The following is a 16618-nucleotide window of genomic DNA, read 5'->3' as shown; positions in this document are numbered from 1 at the left end:
GATTGGCTGTTGGATCAGCCTCCCAGAATACTGCCGATCGGCTGTTCCAGGCTGCAGTGATTGCTGCCACCCATAGCCACCGCCCATTGCTGCCTCTGTGCACCCCATTTTCTGCCTCGGCGCACCCCATTTTGGGCCTCCACATGTCCCATTTTTGACCCATTCCATTCTGATCCCCGCTGCCACTGTATTTACTTTACAATTGGGGCAAGAAAGGTCGTAAAATGGGCAAAACTCACTTAACAAATGTCTCACTTAGCAACAGAAATCTTGCACTCAATTTGTTGTGATAAATTGAGAACTACCTGTAGTTTTCCATCTACTCAAAAGTGGATAGAGGGCATTTATGGAGCCCATGCAGAAAAAACCTTATGGGAGGGTATTTGAAATATCCCAATATTGAAAAGATTCCTCTGCATGTCTTCCCGATTCTTTCACTGTCTCAGGATCATCCTCAGCATTTAAATCACAGAAATTACAGCACATCCCTAGGTTTTGCTCATATTTAACAGAATAAAATAACAAAGTTGGAAGGGATCTTGTAGGTTATCTAGTCGAACCCTCAGCTCAAGTAGGAGGCCCTGTACCATTTCAGACAAGTGCTGCCCAGCCTCTTCTTGAAAGCCTCCAGTGATGAAGAACCCACTACTTCTGAAGGCAAGCTATTTCACTGGTTGATTATTCTCACTGTCAAAAAATTATTCATTTCTAGGTTGAATCCCTCCTCAATCAGTTTCTATCCCTTGTTCCTTGTCTGGCCTTCGGGTATTTTGGAAAATAGGTTGTCCCCCTCTTCTATTTGACAGCTCCTCAAACACTGGAATACTGCTACCATCTTCCCCCTGGCCTTTTTTTCTTTAGACTAGTCATGCCCAGTTCCTGCAACCGTTCTTTGTGTGTTTTAGCTCCCAGGCCCCTAATCATCTTCCTTGTTCTTCTTTGCACTTTTTTTTCCAAAGTCTCAACATATTTTTTTTTGTTAGGTGGTGGCTTTACTAAGGCTTCAATCCAGTTTTTGATATCCAAGGTACTTTTCCACTATACCAATAGTGGAAAGAATAAGCAATATGGCTACAAAAGAGTAAGGTTCCACAATTTGGGAACCATGTCTCTGTTTATACAACCAAGGATTATATTAGCTTTTTTGGCTGCTGGCTCATATTTAAGAGATTGTCCACTAGGACTCCAAGATCCCTCTCACAGTTAACCGCTATTAAGCCAGGTTTCACATAATCGGTATTTGTACTTTTGGTTTTTCTTGCCTGTGTAAGACACTTTTCTCTACATCAGATGAAGTTTATTGATATATTAGAATTTATGCCCCCTTGATAAACAGAGCAGTATGTACTTATCTTTCCCTGCCCTTTTTACTATGTTGTGTGCAGGATTGATACTGTCCACTAACTATTTTTGCTCTACTTGTTAATGTTTGCTCCAGGACGAGCAAGTCCACCATCTGAGCTTTGGTGTGCTTTTCTGGTCTCAACCATTGACTGCAAAAGTCTTCGGGGACCTTCAACCTCCTGGTATTGGATGCTCCTGAAGTTGTAGGGCCCAACTTCTGAAGGGATGATGGTTTCCCCCTCCAGCATTTTCTACCCAGCAATGACATAGAAACCTATATATGGCATGTAGTTTTTCAGATATTGATGTTATGAGCCCTTCTGTCTCCCCACCTTTTTTTTTTGCTTCTGACTGTCATACAAACTGGCAAAGAGATCACTCACTTGTTGCTGCTCTGTTGTCACGTCGACGTTTCTCTGTAAGAACAAATACCAAAGAGTTAAAACTAAAAATAATTCACCAGAGACCATTCAATCTCTTCCTTTATGCCAGAAAAAACCCCAAGAGACCTTGCCATAGTTGATTTGTCATGACTTACCTGAGAAACTGTCTTAAGATAGTTAAACTATTTTTATAAGACCTGTGGTGGCTCAGTGGTTAGAATGCAGTACTGCATCCTAACTTACTATCCATTCCAGCAGTTCGATCCTGACTGGCTCAAGGTCGACTCATCCTTCCATCCTTCAGTAAAATGGGGACCCAGATTGTTGGAGGGAATATGCTGACTTTGTAAACTGCTTAGAGAGAGCTGTAAAGCACTGCGAAGCAGTATATAAGTTTAAGTGCTATTGCTACTAAGCAGAAATAGGAAGCTTTTCAAAATACAAATGTACTTCCTTTGCTCCATGGGAAACCTACTGCCTCTGGAAAGGATTGAATACAATTGGTAGAAACAGCTGGGTAAAAAGATATATTTTGTTGAAATATTTTTCTGTTGCTTTTTGACCCAAAATTATTGCAGGGTAGAATTGCAATGCCTCTTCCCAGTTACAGAAGAGAACCCGGAGCTTCAACTAAGTGCTAGGACCCCAACTAAGAGTTCAGATGCTCCTGAGGAGAGCCAAGGAAATGTGGAAGGAAGATTCACACAAGGAAGATGTGCCCTAAGGGGAAACTTGGAAGGAAAATAGCTTTTATATCTTACTACCCACCAGAAGCAAATATATTTATAGGATACTTACTGTAGCAAAAAATTCCAATGACTATAGACACTAGGAAAAGGATGCCAAGGACAGACACAGCAGCACAAAGGATGTGTAATGGCTGGAAATTTTCCTCGGTTTGTGGTACAACTGTTGGAACTTAATTGAGGGGGGAAAAGCAAAGTAATTAAAAGGAAACCAAAGTAGTATTAGTATTTGAATGTTTGAATGTTTGAATGTTTATTTTATTTATATGCCGCCCTTTTCCCCCGAAGGGGACTCAGGGCGGCTCACAACTCAGAGTGGATTAAAGCAGGCCTCTTGGCTTGAATTGGCTGGACAAACAGTATGGGAGACAGGCAGCTCCTCAAGGGCCCTATACCATGTCATAGGCAGGGACGTGCAGTCAGGGGAGACAGGGGAGGCGGGACCTCACCAGTGTCATGAGGAAAAGAAAAAAAATTAAAAGGAAAGGCTAAAGTAGTTGCTGCCAGACTCCAGAATCACAGTGATGACTCTGAGTCTGCTTAGTGCTAACTGCAGGGGAGAACTACAGACCTCCTTTGCATAAGGAATTTTTCGCCTTTTAACCCTTGCTCAGAGTTAAGCAAGGGTTAAAAGGCGAAAAATTCCTTATGCAAAGGAGGCACGTGGTTCTCTGCCTCCTGATCTGGCAGGAGCAAATTGTGCTTAAGTTGCCTTTTTATATTTACATTTTTTACATTTTCATCATGGCGGGCGGACAAGAGGAGAGTTGAAATCCACAGCTGGAAAAGGTATGTGCATTGGACGGAGGGAGGGGGGGGGAATTCAAAATTATTGTAATTTAATTTGTAATTTTTTATTGTGAGTAATTTGTGTGTGTGTGTGCGTGTGTTTCTTTCTTCACTTCACTCAAACAAACTCTCAATTTGAGAGAGAGTTTGTTTGAGAAGAGAGGGGCAGCCCTCTCCCCCCCACTGGGAGCCCCGTCCTACTCCCCTCTCCCTTTCCTCCTCCTCCTCTCCCCTTTCTTTGCCAGCTGCCGCCTCGCGCCCCCCGCTTCCTCCGTCCCCACCGCTGTGTCCGACAGGCATCTCAAGTTTATGGCGGACATAAACGCAAGACACCTGGCCTGTCAGACACAGTGGTGCAGTCGGAGGAGGCGAGGGGTGAGGCAGCGGAGCGGGGCAGCGGCAGGGATATCCCCACCGCTGTGTCCGACAGGCCAGGCGTCTCACATTTATGGCGGACATAAACGCGAAACACCTGGCCTGTCGGACACAGCGGCAGGGACGTTACTTCTTGCTGCTGCCGTGCTCTTGCCTCACCAACCATAATCCTCACCGCACATCACTGAATGTGAACATGCGTAGAAAAAAATGCATAGAAGACAGTAAAATCCTATCAAATACCCCATTAGTGGCAGTAAATTGGGAAGAGAACAGAGATCCAAGTACATCACATCACAATTAGCCTATATTAGTGTGATGGAATTTTTCAGCCATTTTTAAATAACTCCACACAAATTGTACAGACTATTCACTGCAAGTCCACAAACTAAAAGAAATGGGAGTATTTCAATAGAATAAAACCAACACAGGGAACTGCCAGGCCGAAATTCATCACCCACAATTCTCCCCCTCACTGCAATTTGTCACCTCCTATAGTGAATACGTCTGACATGCTGTCATGTTCAATATAGCAATGGTAGCGGTATCCCTCCAAGGGGTTAATTTCAGTGCTGATCCAGGTGCAGTAAGTCCCGTCCCAATTACGGATGGTATCCCCATGAAAAGTCCCTTGATCCCAATTCTCTTCATCCCTATACCAGGTGGCATCTATTTCTTTAGGATAAAAGTTGCAGATAGAGCAGTTCAAGAGAGTCTCATTAACATCCTGCACGTGAGTAGTTACTTCAACTGAGGGCCCTGCAGAAACAGAAGCATTAGAAGACAAGAGTCATTCCTATGGTTGGCAACGCAGGACAAAGTACATTCTGCTCCTATATTTGATATTCTTTCTCCCACATAGACAAATACTTGAGATGCAAAAAATTCCAAAGAACAAATATTCCAAAAGATATCCTTTAGAGAAATATGATTTTACATAGACTGCTGGCAAATAAACGGCGTGGCAATATTCAATGGGTGTCCAATGTCCAGAATTAGTGATATCTTGGATAGCCTAAGTCAGGGGTCCATAACCTCTGGGCTGTGGCACACTCCTTGGCTCTGAGCCGTTTGGAACTGGGCCACAGACGTGTTCAGTGAGCATGCATACCCACATCCCTATTTGCATGAGCAGTGGGTGAACATGTGCACTCTGTTCTGCCCCAGCGATGCAGATGGCTCGGGGCATGCAGTTAAACTCTACACTTAAGACGTTCTTTCAGACCAAGTTTATTATCAGGCATTCTTAATAGCAAAATTTACAGTTCAGTTGTTAAGACACTTCTGACTTTCCATGATCTGTCCCATCATGTAGTGTAAAAAGTCTGTGGTCTTTCTATTCCTTTGATGAGCGGTTGGCTGCCATCCCAGTTAACAAAGGGCGATTCAGAGAGTGACCAGTAATAAATCACTTTTCCCGGGCAGAGTACCCAGCTGCCCAATCAGGAAACACAGATGTGGTCACATGTTATGGAACTACATTTCCCACAAGGCAGTTCTGCCTACATTTCCCATAAGATGGCTACATTTCCCATGAGGTAGTTTCTTAAAGGAGACAGTTCTTAATTCCTACACATTAGCTATATACTGTTGGGGCAGCAGACTCTCCATTTGCAGGAGTAGTGGGTGTGCGTGCCTGCCATTCATGCAAATGGAGCTGCATGTGTGCCAGTGGTGGGATTCAAAAAATTCTACTACCAGTTCTCCAGAACCTGTCAGAACTGGCTGAATACACCTCTGATGCATGCCTGCTGCCCATGCAAATGAATGAATATGTGCCCACTACTTATCAAATGGAGCTGCATGTGTGTCTGCCATCCATGCGAATGGAGTTGCGTATACATTTGCTGGCTGCTTCCATGGAACCATCCCCTCTCCCTGCACCCTGCTGGCCCGCAAAGCCGGAAAGTTGGGGAACTCTGATCTAGGTGGACTCAAATATTTATCTTCCTTGGATTTAACCAAAGGATATTGGCAAATTCCACTGGAACACTATTCAAAAGAAGAAAATAGCACTTGCCTCTCCACAAGGCCTCTTTCAATTCATGCTTACCTTTTGTCACCTTTTTTAATATTCCAGAATTTTTGATCCTGAGCAGTAGCAAGGAAACTATTAAGGGTCTTTAAAAGAAATCTGAAAACTCTAGAGTCCTTTGACTATAATTCATGTACAGGTAGTCCTTGATTTGCAATGATTCATTTAGTGATTATTTAAAATTATGATGGCACTGAAAAGGAGACTTACGACCAGTCATTAAATGAACTGTTGTAAGTTGAGGACTACCTGTATATCCTGTATCTTTCCGGCTGGAATCCAGACATTTCTAGCGGACAAAGTTGCTCGGTTTCGGTCGGAGTTGGACTCCGATTCTGCAGATCCAGCCGAGGCACAAGGGGATAATCTGATAGACCATCGCTGGGTTGAGTTTCAGGATGTTGCCCCTGAGGACGTGGACAAGGCCATGAGAGCTGTGAGTGCCTCCACATGTGTACTGGACCCGTGCCCCTCCTGGCTGGTTGCTAACAGCAGGGAGGTGACACGGGGCTGGATCCAGGCAGTTGTTACCGCCTCCCTTTGGGAGGGGGTCTTTCCCCCCGCACTCAAAGCGGCGGTGGTGAGACCCCTCCTTGGATCCAGCCGTTCTTAAAGAAGAAACCATCCTTGGATCCAGCCGTTCTTAACAATTATCATCCAGTCTCCAACCTCCCCTTTGTGGGGAAGGTTGTTGAGAAGGTGGTGGCCTTTCAGCTCCAGCGGTCCTTGGAGGAAACTAGCTATCTTGACCCATTCCAGTCCAGCTTCAGGCCTGGCTACAGCACAGAAACCGCTTTGGTCGCATTGACCGATGACCTCTGGAGAGCCAGGGACGGAGGCTTTGCCTCCATCCTAGTCCTCCTTGACCTCTCAGCGGCTTTCGATACCATCGACCATGGTATCCTTCTGCGACGACTGCGGGAGGTGGGGGTGGGAGGCACTGTTTTGCAGTGGTTCTCCTCTTACCTCTCGGACAGGTCGCAGTCGGTGTTAGTTGGAGGGCAGAGATTGACCCCTAGGCCCCTAACATATGGGGTGCCGCAGGGTTCGGTCCTGTCCCCCCTACTTTTCAACATCTACATGAAACCGCTGGGCGAGATCATTCGGCGGCACGGGATAAAATACCACCAGTATGCAGACGATACTCAGTTGTATCTGTCCGCCCCGTGCCAACTCAATGAAGCGGTGGACGTGATGAACCAGGGACTTGAAGCTGTTAGGGACTGGATGAGGGCTAACAAACTTGTGCTCAACCCAGATAAGACCGAGTGGCTGTTGTGTTTCCCTCCCACCAATTCGGCAAGTATTCCATCTCTCAGGCTGGGGGGTCAAACACTACACCCCTCAGACAGGGTCCGCAACTTGGGAGTCCTCCTGGATCCACAGCTGACCTTCGAACACCATTTGTCAGCTGTGACCAGGGGGCCATTTGCCCAGGTTCGCCTGGTGCACCAGTTGCGCCCCTACCTGAACCGGGAGGCTCTCACAACAGTCACTCGTGCCCTTGTGACCTCTAGGCTGGAGTACTGCAACGTGCTCTACATGGGGCTGCCCTTGAAGAGTATTCGGCGACTTCAGCTAGTCCAGAATGCAGCCGCGCGAGCGATTGTGGGTGCACCTCTCTTCACCCACATAACACCTATCCTCCGCGAGCTGCACTGGCTACCTGTCGATCTCCGGGTACGCTTCAAGGTGCTACTTGTCACCCATAAAGCCCTTCATGGTATTGGATCTGGGTACTTGAGAGACCGCCTACTGCCAATTACCTCCACGCGACCTATTAGATCTCATTGATTAGGCCTCCTCCGAGTTCTATCTGCCAGTCAATGCCAACTGGCAACCACGCGGAGGAGAGCCTTCTCGGTGGCAGCTCCGACCCTATGGAACGATCTCCCCGTGGAGATTCGTACCCTCACCACCCTCCAGACCTTCCGCACAGCCCTCAGAATCTGGCTATCCCGTCAGGCCTGGGGCTAAGACTGTAACCCGCCCGAATGGTATGAATGTTGTGTTTTAATTATGTATTGTCTTATATGTTAAAAGTTTGTCTCCCCCCCCCTTTTGGGTTGTGAGCCGCCCTGAGTCCCCCCAGGGAAAAGGGCGGCATATAAATAAACTTCTACAATCTACAGACCTTTTCTCTATTGTGATTTCTCACCTATTTTCTGCAAGACAAAATCCAGGGGCTCACTGGAGCTGACATGTTCCACATGGCATCTGTAGAGCTTCCTCTCTTTGGGATTGATCTGAATACTCAGCCTCGCATTAAAAGTCCCATCTGAATTTGGGGCAATGTGCAGAGAACTGTTGGTTTGGTTGAAGATTTCCCCATCCTTCCTCCAACTGGCACTGATCTCCTTGGGATAGAAGCCATAGGCCTGGCAGGTGAGGGCTTGAAGGTTGTTGATGTTGACCTCCTGATGAGTCACTTTCACTATTGGAAGCACTGCAAAGTAACAACCATGGCCTGTGGTGAAGGATAGCCCTCCTCTGATACAAGAATCCTAAACACAAATGATGGAAAGTTTCCCAGAGCAAGGGTTTCCAACTTTGACAACTTTAAGACTTGTAGACAGAATTCTGGGACTTGAAGTCCACAAGTCTTAAAATTGCCAAGGTTGGAGACCTCTGTCCCAGAAGACCATCTACATTGGAGGGGAGACATGATAGCAGTATGCCAACATCTCAGGAGTTGCCACAAAGAAGAGGGAGTCAAACTATTTTCCAAGGCACCTGAGGGTAGAACAAGAAGCAAAGGGTGGAAACTAATCAAGGAGAGAAGGAACTTAGAGAACTAGGGAGGAATTTCCTGACAGTTAGAACAATTAATCAGTGGAACAGCTTGCTTCCAGAAGTTGTGAATGCTCCAACACTGGAAGTTTTTAAGAAGATGTTGGCTAACCATTTGTCTGAAGTGGTGTAGGGCTTCCTGCCTAAGCAGGGGGTTAGACTAGAAGACCTTCAAGGTCCCTTACAACTCTTATTCTATGCTATTCTATTATTTAGGAAAATTCAGTCCAGTGAAAATTTAGCCTGTGACAACATTGATTGCTTTGTAGATATTTCTGCAAATAATGTGGTGTAGTGGAGAGATACCACAGGGGAAGGTACCATTTCATACTGGATTGGCATTTTTAAATATCCTTAATATATAATAAATTATTATATAATTTAGTATATATTATATAATAAATAAATTATTTCTGCAATTAAAATGTTTTCCAGTGGAAGATAGATTTAGATCCAAAACTTTTTTGCTTTCCTAACTACATGGAATAGAAACAAAAGGGACATTTAAAAAAAAATCTGAGCTGTTTACAGCCATCATAATCTTGTTTGACTCCAGAGCCTATTTGTCAGGGCCACTTCGCTCAGTAACCAAGAAAGAAACCTTGGCGGCAAATCTTTTATCTGCCGCATGCACAGTAGATGGTGAGAACACCTCCCTTTTACAGTCACTCCTGTGCTGACACTTCCCCACCCACATACAATGCCCCTCCTCCCCATTTCAATGGCAGCCGAAAGCAAGCAGCAAAACAGATGCTGACACTATTATTGAGAGCTTAAGGAGAAAATTAAAAAAGGGAAGAATATGGAAGAGTTGCTCTCCACCTCCTGCCAATCCTACCTTTCTTTTCTGGCTTCATGTGCAGGTACCTATTCAACCATCGAATGCAACTTCCATCAAAGTAACGTCTTTCTGGGTGAAATGCCTCTCCCGTCATCTCTTTTCCATCAAAAGCTTCCTGATGAATTAGTATTTCGTCTTCATCAGCTGTGAGTTTACAGCCCTCAATGCATTGCAAGGTGTGATCTGAGAAATAGACGTTTATAAAAGATTGAGGCAGAAACAAAAGAAACAGCACTTTTTTTTCTAATTGTGGGACTAGAACATTGCCTACATTACATATGGAAGGTCATATTTATGCTAGCAAAAGTGGCATATCGAAATCAGTCCAGCTTGTAAAAAAACATTAAATTCTAGATTTTACATGATACAGGATACTGAAGGAATGTTTTATGTAAGGAATTGGAAACTTGAAAAATATAGGTAGAGCTCCACTTACAACAGTTCATCTAGTGATCCTTCGAAGTTACAATGGCACTGAAAAAAGTGACTTATGACCATTTTTCACACTTACAATCCTTGTAGCATTCCCGTAGTCATGCCACCAAAATTCAGATGCTTGGCAACTGACTCATATTTATGACATCTGCAGTGTCCTGGGGTCATGTGGTCACCTTTTGTGACCTGACAAATAAAATCAATGGGAAAGCCACATTTACTTAACAACCATGTTACTAAACAATTGCAATGATCCACTGAATAACTGTGGCAAGAAAGGTTGTAAAATGGTTCAAAATTAACAACAACTGTCTCGCATAGCAACAGAAATTTTGGGGTCAATTGTGGTCACAAATCAATAAATCTATCTTTGGAAAGGTAAAACACTTTATCTAGAGGTCTTTTGTGCTCTGAACTTGGTGGTTTTCTTGCAGACATTCATCACCAAACTAGGTAACATCATCAATGCTAGAAGGGAGTAGGGTTTCTTATTTTTATGTACTAGTAACTTGCCCTGGCAGCGTTGGTGGGACAATTCTTGGTAGTTCCAAGATTACTGTTAGCTTGTTTATCTGCGCTGATAATTCCTTGATCAGGGAATTTACTTGATTGATGGTCTAGTTCAGTGTTTTTCAACCTTTTTTGTGCAAAGGCACACTTTTTTCATGAAAAAAATCACGAGGCACACCACCATTAGAAAATGTTAAAAAAATTTATTTGCCTCTAAATAAAACTACTAAAACTACAACTGTGCTTATAATCTTACTTCAATTTTCCTTCCACCCTGACACACACACACCGAATCTACTTGCAATAGGACAACATGGGAATGTTTCCACAAGACATTTATACATGGTTAACCATGGTTTATTGAATTCATCCACTAATTTCTATTGGTTCTCATATAGATTGGGCTTACACAACACTTCTAGCTCTAGCATGGAAAAACTGTTGGCTAATGTGGAATTATGGCAGAGCCCTCCTCCCGCCCCAAAAGACAAGGCAAGCCACGTTGAAGCAAACAGCCTCCGCCACAATTTTTTTTAAAAAAAAAAACAATGTCAGTTGTAGGAAAGGGGAAGAATGGCTGGAGGGGGAAGGGATTTTATGAATTACCTCTCTCTCTCTCACACACACACACACAAACACATTCTCCCACGCACAGAGCGGGAAAGGCTAGCAGCGACGCCGGGCTGCTTCCTCCTCCGCCGCCGCCTTCACTACCCAGCAGACAAAAGCGAGGGCCGGCTGGCGGGGGCTGCTTTCGCCGCGGCTGTCAGTCCCGGCGAAGGCCGCGCGTTGCTTAGCCTTAGCCGCCGGACCCACTCCTAGCCCTTCTGGAGAGCGCAACGTGCACATTCCCTCTCTCAATTTCTCTTGGCTTGCAGCTGCAGCTGCTCTCAGGCAGGGTCAGCCCAGAGCCTGCAATGACAAGCCCCACCCTTGCGCGGCTCCCTCTTTCTCGGGCTCGTCGTCCCCTGGAGAAAATAGGATCGTGCACGTGTGCAACGGCCACGGGGCTTGCCCTAGCTCTGGTTCGGGTGAAAGGGACGACGGCGGTGGGAGATTAAGCGAATTCGCCCCAAAGGCTCCCAAGACAACAGAGGCCGAGTTCAGAAAGCGCATTTTAAAAACGATTTTTTTTGGGGGGGGGGTGAGTGTTTTTCCCACGGCACACCTCACACTGTGCCGCGGCACACTAGTGTGCCGCAGCACAGTGGTTGAAAAACACTGGTCTAGTTAATCAGTGTTAACCTTTACTTATACAGTATGGGTGGTGATTGCTGGTGAGAAGAATATTTTCTTTTGGGGTTTTTATTGTCTCCTTTAAGTGATATGTAAATGTTTGTCTCGATGTACTTATTTATGGTCTAATTGTCTGAGTGCCGGGCCTCCAGGAATTCTTTGACACTTTCATAGGTGGCTTGCTCTAGGATGTTCATAGTTTCCAGGTTAAATACTTTGTTACCTCTTTTCAAGTGCAAAATGAAGAAGAAACTATAATTGATAATATCATTGTGGAAAAAAACCCCACCAATCTAGATTTAGTACTGCATTCAAAGACAGTGCTGTTTGGAAACCAGTAAGATAGAGGTAGTCCTCAACTTACAACCACAATTGATCCCAAAATTTATGTTGCTAAACGAGAAATTTGTTAAGTGAGTTTTGTCCATTATTACAACTTTTCTTGCTGCATTTGTTAAGTGAATCGCTACAGTTGTTAAATTAATAACATGGTTGTAAAGGGAATCTGGTTTCCCCATTGATGTTGCTTGTTAGAAGGCTGCAAAAGGAGATCACATGACTCTGGAACACTGAAACGGTCATAAAACTGAGTCAGTTTTCAAACATCCGAATGTAAATCCTGTGACCATGGGATTCTGCAATGGTCATAAGTGTGAAAAATAGTCATAAATCACTTCAGTGCTGTTGTAACTTTGAATGATCACTAAGTGAAAATAAGTTGAGGAATACCTGTATGGGATTTTTTTTTTTAAAAAAATGAAGTCTATAAGTTGTACTATAATGGGGATAAAAAGAACCAATTGTCTCTATGGTCAGGCAATTCTCTGTACTTGTAAATTTGGAAACTAGCAATAAAATCTACATGGATATTCAATCTATATTTCTTTATTTCTATGTTTGTTGTAGTCATTGGTGGGTTTCAAAATTTTTAAGAACCTCTTCTGTAGGTGTGGCCTGCTTTGTGGGAGTGGCTTGGCAGTCATGTGACTGGGTGGGCATGGCCAATTTGTAAAATGTGGTGAAACTCACTTAACAACGCTCTTGCTTAACTACCAAAATGTTGGCTCAGGAACTCTGGCATTTGAAACACGCAAGTCTTAAAGCTGTCAAGTTACAAGACCTTTGCACCCCTAACCCTCTAGAAAAAAACCCCAGGGGTGTTCAAACTTGGCAGCCTTAATGCTTGTGAACTTCAACTCCCAGAATTCCTCCTCTCGCAAATACATGTATGTAACAGAGATATGCACTTTGTTTTAGGGTTGGTATAAAGAATAGAGTTCTTCCTTTTCCCTTTCCAAAAGCAATGGTCACCTTTCCTCCTAGAAAGTATGAAAGACACACAGGGTTGTCACAATCTATTTTAATCTTAACCCACTTCTGTTATGCAGAGTAGGCAGAGTGGACTGAACAACCAGAAAAGATGCATTATCCCTATCATGAGCCCACCAGAGGTTATCCAAAAGTGTAATGAATACTATTTCAGTCCCATGCCAAGGCCTGAATCCTGACTGCAAGGGGTCCAGATAATATATTCTCTCCCGGGGCCACTTGGCATCAGCCATTTTTTCTACCCAGACCCACGCAACAAAAATCTCTACCTGGTGAAAGAGAAGATGGATCATTCCTTTCTTTTCCTGATCCTAAGAGGAAAGGAAGGATAAAAGATCCACACTGGATCAGCCACTGAGCATCCGTTTCAAGCCTCTGTTTAACTTTCAACTGAATCATCAATGAATGTATGTTTAGCATCAAGCTGCTCAGTTGGATTTTTCACTTAATGGATGGAGGGCAATTAACACTGCTGTTTTGTCTTCTCACCATTGCTTTGGTTGTGTTTCTGTGGAACTGATAATTCTTGCAATTTTCTTAGGAAATATCTCTCAAAATTCCTCATAACAGTTGATTCAAAAGACTTGTAATAGTTATCAACCAGTTCGTTCCTCCACAGGGGGAAAGGCTGCATTCTTCTTGTATTGCTGTCATAATGTTGGATAGGCTGGCCGTCCAAGTAGGTCACCTCAGTAAATTGGGGCTGCCCCTCAAGGAGCACAGCATGGCGGAAGTAGAGCAGATAATGTGAAGAGGAGGCATTGCCTGCAAGATAGGAAACAAGGACATGATTAAAGGGTTGACAGCCAGGAGATTTCAAAAGTCAAATGTAACTATTTGCTCACTTATATATCCCTAGTGTCTTCTACCTTTCTTCCAAGCTCTTTGAATTCTTCCCACACATGCAATTTATTTTCCATATACCCTGGTCAATGAAAATCCACTCTTGGAGGCTTCCTGGGGGCGTGGCCTGTTGCCGAGGAGGGCTCAACCGAGCTCCTCTCAGAGATCTGGTCTGTATATCTAAATAAGATCATAGATATCACCCCTTTTTGGCTAAGAAAGGGGCAGGGAGTAGCTCTGTGTGTTAGGGTCTATTCGTAATCCACAGCCTTTCTCTTTTTTTTGGCTGTGGACAGAGATTAGATCCAGCGGGAGCGGAGCTTTCATCTCCAGCCAGTTCTTCTCAGCTGCCTTTTTTGGCAGCCCCAGACAGGCTAGCCCCCCCCCCCAGGACAAAGCAAAGTTTTTTTCAAGCTAGGTTTAATACGGGCGGGTCCCACTCCTGTGAGATTTATGCTTTTATTACTATCTTAAATACCAGCACCATTTGTCTTAGAGACTTCTTTGTCTAAATGGACTTCAAAATGGCGATTTCTCTCCGTTGGTGATTGATAGCGGATGTACTTAGCCGGTTTTACCTTCCTGCAGACCGCTCCTTAACAAAATAAACTCTTTTTCTTTGGAAACAGAGGGGAGCAAAAGCGCTGCTTATCTGTTTATTTATTATGGCACCCAGATCAAAGAAGCGTCTTGCTACAAATGTGCCTAAAGAATCTAAAGAATTTATATTGGAACCACAGCCTTTGTCTCCTATGCCCTCTACTGGAGAATTTTTAACACAGGAATACTTCTTTAAAATATTTAATGATTTTAAACAAGAAATTAAGGAATTTGTATTGGAACTATATGATGATTTAAAGTCTAAAATTAATCAAATGAAGGCGAATACGTTCGCAGCCGTGTCTGCCCTGTCAGATTATTCTGCTGAAATAGAGAATAAATTGGAAAGCTTGGAGAAGGCTAATTTTAATTTGACTACTAATATTCAAATATTACAACAAAAAATTAGAGACACTGAAGAACAGCTCGTGATGATGAATTTTAATAGGAAGACATTTGCAATAAGAGTTAGAGGATTCCGTGAAAAGGAGCAAGAGAATCTGAAACAGACCTTCGCTGAAGCCTTCAGCCATGCGGTGGGAAGCCCGGGACTTAACTTTGATTGGCAGATTCGGAAAATTTATCGCCAGAACTCATTGGTAGCGGAACAGCGACAGCTCCCGAGGGACATAATTATATATTTCTCCACAAAAGAATCCAGAAATGCGATTGTGCAAAAGTTTCATAATAACAGTCTCCGAGTTGATGACCAGGACCTGATTGTCTTCAAAGATATTCCTTTCCAGATGTTGAGAGCAAGAAGGGACTACGCCTTTTTAACCAAAGAGCTTAGGAGTCAACAGATTCGATACAGATGGGAGGCCCCTGCCGGCATTACGGTCACATTTGAGAATCAAAGATTTCGTCTTAACTCTGTTTCGGAGGCCCGAGATTTCTATCGTAGGACTTTGAAGGCGGGACTTCCTGACTCACTTGGAAGAGAGGAGAGACAAGCGGAAGGAGAAGGCAAGCGGCAGGCTGCGTGGCTGCAAGATGGAGGGGGTAGCCTTTCCTCCCTCGGAGAAGCAGAAAAACGGAGATCGAGAATTTAGACATTTTAAAATATTTGCCAAAGTTGTGGACTAAATGGGGGTTTGCGACCTCTCTCCGGTAGAAAAAGCGGACTAATTCTTATTAGAAGGGAAAGTTGGGTGAAATTACTTTGAGCTAGATCTTAAACTAATGTCAGCATAAATTTGATAGTGGTAAATATTAGACAAGCAAGGGATGAGGGTAAAATATATGCGGAATGATTTACGTTGTTTAAAGCTTATTAGAAGAGGAAAAGCCGGTTGGGATTATCTTAAGATAGATGTAAAATGAATGCGAAATGAATTATGTTGTTTAAATTTTGTTAGAAGGGACTACTTTAAAATAGAAGGTTAACTGACTCTTGCTGAAAGTATTATTTGAATATGTGGAATGATCCATGCTATTTAATTCTTATTAGAAGGGAAAGTTGGTTGAAATTACTTTGAGTTAGATCTTAAACAAATGTCTGCACAAATTTGTTGGTGGTGAATATCGGACAAGCAAGGGATGAGGGTAAAATGCATGTGGAATGATTTACGTTATTTAAATCCTATTAGAAGAGAAAGTCGGTTGGGATTATCTTAAGATAGAAAATGATTTCTGTGTAAAGTAATACTTGATCTATGCTGCTTAAACTTTACTAAGAAGGGGAAGCTTGGTTAGATTATTTTGAATTATTGTTTGGAAAGGAGGTTAAGAAAGATTATTTACGCTGTTTAAATTTTATTAGAAGGGAAAGCTTGATTATTCTTCTGTAAAGTAATATTTGAATATGTGGTATGAACCACGTTGCTTAAATTTTATTGGAAGGGATCAATTTTGGTTAGATTGTATATTGATGTCTACACAAATTTGTATAAATGTTTATCTGAACATAAGGTTAAGGAAAAGGAACGGGAGAGTCTACAGAAAGTTGGGGTAAATAACAAAGAAGTAAGAGACGAGAATAAAATATAGATAGAATGACTTATACTATTTAAATATAGATAAAGATGGGGGGCTGAGCTCAACACAAAGAGTGGTTTCTTTTTTTTCTCTCTCTCTTTTCTTTTCTTTCTTTTTTTTTGTTTTTCTTTCTTTTGATATATTATTTTTAATCCATACGTACACAAGATACTTTAGACAGAAGGTAGTGCCAGGTGTGGGCCCTGGGAAGTCGGGAGGATTAGGGATGGGGATTTGTGGGGGGGGGGGGGGGGGGGGTGTTAACATAGTCTCAATAAGAACAAGAATGTATTTATATACGGTGGTTTTTTTTCTTTTCTTTTCTTTCCTTTTTCTTTCTTTATATATATATATATTTTTTTCCCTTGGTTTATTTTACTTTTTA

General features: G+C 43.2%; 1 protein-coding gene across 1 annotated transcript in view; it reads right to left on the bottom strand.

Moving 5' to 3' along the window:
• The window catches only part of LOC116503376 (major histocompatibility complex class I-related gene protein-like), a 30166-nt gene that overhangs the window by 2335 nt on the left and 11213 nt on the right, over positions 1-16618 (bottom strand). Inside the window, exons 2-7 of the mRNA XM_032209753.1 lie at positions 13303-13578; positions 9301-9486; positions 7831-8118; positions 4127-4396; positions 2526-2645; positions 1728-1760 (exon numbers count right to left, since the gene is read on the bottom strand). Of these exons, the coding sequence (XP_032065644.1) occupies positions 1728-1760; positions 2526-2645; positions 4127-4396; positions 7831-8118; positions 9301-9486; positions 13303-13578 (1173 nt within the window). The remainder of the gene's footprint in view (positions 1-1727; positions 1761-2525; positions 2646-4126; positions 4397-7830; positions 8119-9300; positions 9487-13302; positions 13579-16618) is intronic.

This window comes from Thamnophis elegans, chromosome 2, assembly GCF_009769535.1.
Source record: "Thamnophis elegans isolate rThaEle1 chromosome 2, rThaEle1.pri, whole genome shotgun sequence".
Classification (NCBI taxonomy): domain Eukaryota; kingdom Metazoa; phylum Chordata; class Lepidosauria; order Squamata; family Colubridae; genus Thamnophis; species Thamnophis elegans.
The sequence above is the reverse complement of the archived record's forward strand: the minus strand, read 5'-3'. Positions and strand labels throughout refer to the sequence as shown.